The 7,107-nt window shown below is 40.1% G+C and overlaps 1 protein-coding gene across 1 annotated transcript; it reads right to left on the reverse strand.

Annotated features, from left to right (window-relative positions):
* Positions 1 to 156: 156 nt before the first annotated feature.
* slc19a2 (solute carrier family 19 member 2) lies at positions 157 to 6,075 on the reverse strand. Its single transcript, XM_028465287.1, has 6 exons — positions 5,873 to 6,075; positions 4,026 to 4,577; positions 3,186 to 3,432; positions 2,110 to 2,302; positions 995 to 1,136; positions 157 to 925 (listed from the first exon to the last, which is right to left on the reverse strand). Exons 1-6 carry the CDS (start codon positions 5,993 to 5,995, stop codon positions 761 to 763), a joined length of 1,422 nt encoding a protein of 473 aa, XP_028321088.1. The 5' UTR covers positions 5,996 to 6,075; the 3' UTR covers positions 157 to 760.
* Positions 6,076 to 7,107: the final 1,032 nt, after the last annotated feature.

Raw genomic sequence — 7,107 nt, forward strand, 5'->3', positions numbered from 1 at the left:
AAATGATTCCAAAGACATTTCTGACACAAATTAGTAACAGTTTTATTAGTTTTACGCCGATCATTTGAAGTTCATTCATGTGTCGCTTTAACAAACTACAGCAAAATGTATTCCTAGCTTAATTAAAGTCACAGCATAAATACTGAAGAGCAAAAATAGGCTTGATTGTACATTTATTACATCTTTTTAAATAGAAAATGACAAACAAACACAAAAGGTCCCGTTATAAGTTACATGTGAGTAATTCTTTACTATCCTTTAGTTGTTTCCCCCGTAGCCAGTACCAAAACTAAAAAACAAACAAAAAAAGATCCTCAAAGGTTAGAAACCCATTGAAAAGAATGAAAACCAATGACCTGATATTTAAAGGCACTTTGAAAACTGTTAGACTTGTAATTCCAGTAAGTGCTCTAGGTGGTGGTGCTGAGTCATTTTTAAGTGTCTTTCCAAATTAAGGGTTTTTACTAGTGTGATTTGGAGTGTTAAACACCAGTAGGCACAATTACAATGTGATAAATAGCAGTTGTTGACTAAACAGGAATTAAATATAAAATATGACAGTTTGAGGTAAAAGGTTCTAACGGTAACATAGTTTAAGTGCTTCTTTGTTCAACGGTACTGATGCACATCACAAACCTCTGACTCACCATGATGTGTAGCTAACAGCGAGCTAACGAGCCTCTGACTGAGTCGCGCTACTTTTGTAGCCGCCATGAAGGTTTTTCCATTGATGCACATTTGGTTTGGCAAACGCATGCTATCAGCTAACGTTGCTACAGGGAGAGGACTCGCTCTCTGCTGAGGTTTCTGCGTGGCCGTTAGCGAGCGCCTCCTTCTCACAGCGCCTCCTCGAGGTCACTTTGAAAAGCCAAGCGAAGAAGAAGATGACGGCGATGACGGAGAAGTACGCTCCGTAGATGAAGAACTGTGGGGGGGGGACCAATCAGAATAAGTTATGCTGAGGCGTGTTTTTACGTGCTGATGAGTTTCTCACCTGGGTGAAGATATCGAGTTCGAGCCCGACCGAGTCCACCACGACCAGCGTGAGTAGAGACTGCAGCAGGAGGGCCACGAACGTGTTAACCCCAAACACCAGGGCAAACCGCTGCATGCTGAGGTTAGCTGCAATCTGATATCTGCTGAGTCACAGGAACACCATGCTGAGCTCAGCTTAGCTTGTATCTGCCTTCCTCGCCTGGCTGCTTTAAAGCAATCCTCCACTGTTTCTAACAATGTGGCCTAAAACATTAAGTACAGTATTCATGTACTTATTAGAAGATCTATGCCTAACAAAACGCATTATTGCACCATATTTGTTCAAATGGAACTACTTTACCATGATTGATGTCACACACACCCATTTGCCTGTAAACATCCCCATTGTTTGCTATTAGAGTGAGAAGAAGAGCTCTCCTAAGGGGCCTTTACTCTCCCTTAAACAGTTTGTAGACATGCTCTGGTGGCTGAAGTTAGCGAGTAAATTACAGAATGTTGAAGACACAAACCCTGAGGATAAAAGTCCTTTTGTGTGAGAGTCCTTCAACAGTCAGTGATTTAATTGCAAACTTCAGCCACCAGAGCATCGTAAAGATCCCTTAGGAGAGCTCCTCTTCTCTGCTTCATTGTCTACTACGAAACTGCAGAGTTGGAACTATCGCCCCCTGCGGTCATATCATTTTTCGGATCACAACTGTTTTTATCATCTTTCGTTAAACAAAAGAGGTTTACATGAACATCTTTAACTTTTCCTGATTATTTCGAGCAACCAAAAGCAGCACAAATTGCATTTTGACTGAAAAAGCTGCTAAACAATCTAAAAAGCAGGCTGAAAGCTTCACTCCAATAAGAAACAATGGGATGTTTACAGGCAGAGGGATTAATGTCATCATTCACAAGATTTCAAGATGGAGGAACACAGTAGTCCCATTTTTAAAAGTTAATATGGTGCAAGATAATGCATTTTGTTAGGCATAGATCTTCTAATAACTACATTTCAAAGGTTTTACACCACATTTGTAAAGAATCACCCAATATGACATTTGAAAAATACCCTAGAATTTCTATGTGCAGAGGTAACATCCGATAGGCCACTGCTGGCTTTGTACTCACGTTGCCACGGTGATCAGCAGCATGTACGTGGCCCTGAAGCAGATGTAGCAGCCATAGGATGACCAGATGTTACCCAGGAGGTCCATGATGAAGACGCAGGCAGCCATTAGCAGGGAGAGCATGCACAGCACCAGCTCTCCCCACATGGACCAGGACACGGGCAGGCAGCCCGCTAGCAGTGCTGCCAGAGCACCTGAGAACCACAGCTACACTCAGTACTACACAGACTCCACTGGATGACATTCTTTAATAACTAATAAAGTACGTTAATATTACAAAATAAAAAACTAAAAAAAAAACTAAACCCTCCACCAAATTCAAATTTTCTGAACAGATTTAGATAAATCACAGAAGTGGAAAATTGACTCTATGTCTAGAAATATTTTAAGGGAACAAAGCAAATGCTTCTGATTGGCTTTGCTTAAATGGCTTTGAATAGGTAAACATCAAAGACTCAGCAGCCAATCAGGAGAAGGACCAGAGACATCAAAGGAATTGCCCTTGCAGATGATTGACAATGAAAACTATCTTACATCATGTTTAAAAGCAGTATATACTGTCTACTATATGCTATAATTATGGTTAGGATGGTGATCGTTCCCACTGAAGTATACTTCCAAGTTTCCCAAAATTCATTTCAAACCTACAACAAAAACCTGAATCACCCTGAGGTTCAATATCTGTTGATTCTCCACCTTTACTTTGAAAGTTCTAAAAACATTTTAAATGAGAAAGTGAGCAAGTAGAATATCAACATGTGCTCATTTGATCCATAAAACTCAATATATACATATTTCATGCCGACATTTCGCAGATTTTTGAAAACTCTTCATTGTGCTACTGACTGAACTTCAGATTAACTTCAAAACGTTAAAAAAAACTAATGGAAAACAAGAGTAGATGACTAATGTGCCCACCGTGCATACTTCAAAAATCTCCTGAAATAGTATTTCTCACATAGTCATTCTTTCCATACTATCTAATGTGAACGCACTACATACTCATAGCATGAGCAGTACGTTGTCAGACGTCGATAAACACGCCGCCTAGTGGCTGGCCTAAGGAACCACGCTTACCCGCTAGCGTCGACAACATCTCAACGTAGCCGTTGTAGATGACGTAATCCGACGAAGGACGGACGTTTTCCCACAGGACTTGTGTGTAATTGACGATCTGAAAGTGTCCGCAGGTGGCGAGCGCCCACCACAGCGACCAGGCCAGCAGGGGGCGACAGCGGTAGCACTGTAGAAAATCACTGAATAGAGTTCGCAACACCTTGGAGAGGCTGATGCTTTGGCTTTGTGGCTCAGTGGAGACAGACATCTGCAGAGAGACATACGGGGTTATAACTGTAACAGTATTTCTGTTCTAATTGAATTGTAATTAAGTGCAGATAATCGACTTTGTAATTGGAATTGGCATGGAAATTCTATGAAAACTGTCAATTAAAATGTAATTAAATGCAAAACTGTGGAACTATGCGACAGTTTTACGGCTTACACATATACGCAATAAAAAATTATTAAAATGTGTTTCATATCATGTTTATTTTGCCACTTAGATTAAAAACGAACCAGATCAATAATATTTTTTAGTGTATTTTACAGTTGATTTAAAACATTGGTCAAACTGACCCGTTATCATAAGAGATGCTAACAGGAAGCTAGCACACGAGGAAAGTTACTTTTTATGGGGTTATTTTTTTCAGGCTCAGTAATTGTGATTAATTGAATTTGAACTTCAGTAATTGAGAAAATAATTGTAATTGATTTTCAGGGGAAAATTATGATTGAAATTTTAATTGTAATTGGGAAAAATGCCAGTCACTGTATTCATAATTTAGTTGTAATTGAACATGGGCAATTGAAGATGTAATTGTAAATTTAAAATGTAATTGACTCCATCTCGTCACTCACCGAAGAGAAGTGGTCAGTGTTGAGAGGCACTTTAATCTCCTTCTCTTCTTCTGACTTCTCCCCCGGGGAGGCACCGCTGTTGTCCACCGACCGTGAACTGTTGTGGAAGAACAAGCTCCTCTTGGGCATGGGGAGGAACCAGGGGAACACGGAGGCCACGCACAGCGACGCCAGGGTAATGATCACCAGGTGGACCAACGGAGTCTTGGCGAAAGACAGCAGGAGCTGCCCGATCAGGCCCCCGGCAGCGGCTCCACAGAGCGTGACGCTGCGGCAGTAACCCGTCAGCCTCTGGTAGTGCTCGGGCTCCACCACGCTGTAGATGTAAGAATAATAGGCCACGTCGGAGGCCGTGGCCAGACCGAAGATGAACTCCAGGAGCTGCATGGCCAGCTTGCCCTGCGCCTTCCACAGCATCACATACGTGACCACATAGCTGGTGGCCTGCAGCACCAGCACGGGTTTGTAACGGAGGAAGTCGGTGGCCAGGAAGATGGGGAACAGGAGCACCAGGTAGGAATACGTCCATATGGGATAGATCTCATTCACCACCTGGAGGCAGAAAAGCAAAAGTTAAAAAAAATAATAATAAAAATATCTAAATCAAGGGTTCTCAACCTTGGGGTGGCAAAACCCTGGAAGGGGTTCACCAGATGCCTTTAAGAAACTAATAATATTTTTTGAACAATTTGAGCGTACGTACCTGCACATTTTAGTGAAAAAGCAGAAAAGGTTTTAAAATAAAAAATTCAAAATAATAAAAATTAGCGGGAGCATATCGATATTTGATTATGGAAAAAATATCGTGATATATCGCTGTATCGAGATATCGTTACACTCCTATTTACTCACTTTTAACCCATTTTATGGACTAAATCATTATATCACAAAGACCCCCCCCCACCCCCCCCCCATTATATTTTGTAAAATTGGATTATTTTTGCATGGATGCTAATATTTATATATGGGTGTGTCACAGTTGTTGAAAATTACTCCCAATTTCCAGTTAATATCAATAAATAAATATATAAATAATTTTCTGTCCCTTTGCAGAGGTAGATTATAAATATATATATTTACATGTAGTAGATTGTAATATCTAACAGGACGTAGTGAACTTCCTCCTTCCTTGGTGTAAATCTGATAGCAGCTCACAATACATCATTGTCTTGGACCATTTCACAAGTATTTCACAAGTTGACGTTGAAAAACTTGCCAAACATTAGACACCACCTGGTCCTGTTCAACAACGTGACTAGAGCACAGCCAGTGTTCCAGATGTACTCGTTACCTTGCTAATTTGTGTCCAATCTTCTGCTGAACTTTGTGACTTAAGTTATTTATATATTTAACTTAAAACGAAGACCTTTTAACGAGGAAGTAGTACATAGTGATACACAACATATAAATATTTCACTTTTGGGGCATTACTGCAGATTAAATAGGCTGCATCATTAGCGTGGTTGGTATAAGCTAATATAAATATAATGTAAATACACAAACTACAGACATTTTGTTGACATAATCAACCATTTTATTAAATTCGGCTCAATAACTTAAAGTGCTAACTTAATGCAGGTGAAATTTTAAAGCTCAACAGCATTTAACTCAACAACGCAACACCCGGAAGTCATTACTTGACAAGGTAACCAGTGAATCCGTAACACTGGTATTGCAGGTCAGGGCAGCAACCTTCAGCAATGGAAAGTTTGACAACGTCAAGATTTAATGATTAGTATTAGCTAAAAAATAGATTTAAAAAATGCGAGTTAACTACATTAGGAGTGAAAGGACGTGGTAAGAAGTGTGTGTGTAATTTCAGGCTAACCGCTAACCGCGGGACGCACCTGGGTCTCCGTCAGGTTCTTATCGGGTCCCAGCAGGAAGGCAGTGAGGAAAGGCTCCAGCGGCCGCAGGCTGGAGAAGAAGCCGTAACCACAGAGCAGTAGAGTGGGGAACAGAACAGACATGTCGGGCACTACATGACCCGCTGCTGCTACCGCTGCTCTAGTCTGGTGGAGTGTGGACGGTTACAGGGCTGAACACCGCCATCTACCGGTGTGGACAGGGATGACAGGATAACGCCTCAACGGATTAATGAAGCCCACTTCCGCCAGTAAAAAAAACAAACTAGGAATAATACAATAATAATAAAAAAATAATATAATTATTACTTATTCATAATTATTTGAGATAATGTCTTATAATTATGACTTCATAATTTTTTCCTTATAATTATTTTATATTTCCTAGGTTTTTTTTTTTACTGGCAGAAATGGGGACTTCCATACAAATCCCAAACCCTGTATTATAAAAATATATATATAAAATCAGTGTCATGTATAAATGTAAAATGACACATCTGATAATCATTAGTGTTAGATTTGGTAATTTAATACAGAACATTTAATTTGGTTTACCTTTCTGATAAAGGGTTGATTATAATTTTTCCCATTTCTTATTTACAGTGACGACCTGGAATTCATATTTTGTCACGTATTCACAGACATTTTACAGAGCTCTGTATTTGTCTCGCTTAAAATGTCGCTCTGATACAATATTGAAGATTTTTGTACATTTCTCCACATCAGTTTGCAATGAGTCATTATTGTCAAACTGATTTGAAACTGGATACAAGTGTCAACATGTTATAAAACAGGTTGGGGCTGTTACGGCAAAATTTGCGGTTGACCTCATTTGGAGACATGATTTATTGCTCTGGTTAAGTGATGAAGCGAAGCATTGATGATTTTATAAAAAAGGTTTATTATAAAACTAAGTAAAAAGGGTACAAAGTGGAACAAAAATTGGTGACCGCCCGGCCGGACTTTCGAAGGCAGAGTGAAACACGGTTCTAACTCAACACGTATATTCCCCCTCCCTCCAGGAGATAAAAAGTACAGGGTGGAGGTGATAGGAGAGAGGAAAAGAGACAGTTTCTTCATTGGGTCAAAACAACCAGTTCTGGTATCTGCTGGTTGTCATGGGAGTGGAGGTGTGTGCGTTTATGTGTATGGGGTGTGTATGTGTGACTATGTGAGTGTGTGTAAGCATGTGACTGTGTGATGCCTCCGTGTCTGAG

The sequence above is a fragment of the Gouania willdenowi genome, chromosome 2 (genome assembly GCF_900634775.1).
Source record: "Gouania willdenowi chromosome 2, fGouWil2.1, whole genome shotgun sequence".
Lineage (NCBI taxonomy): Eukaryota > Metazoa > Chordata > Actinopteri > Blenniiformes > Gobiesocidae > Gouania > Gouania willdenowi.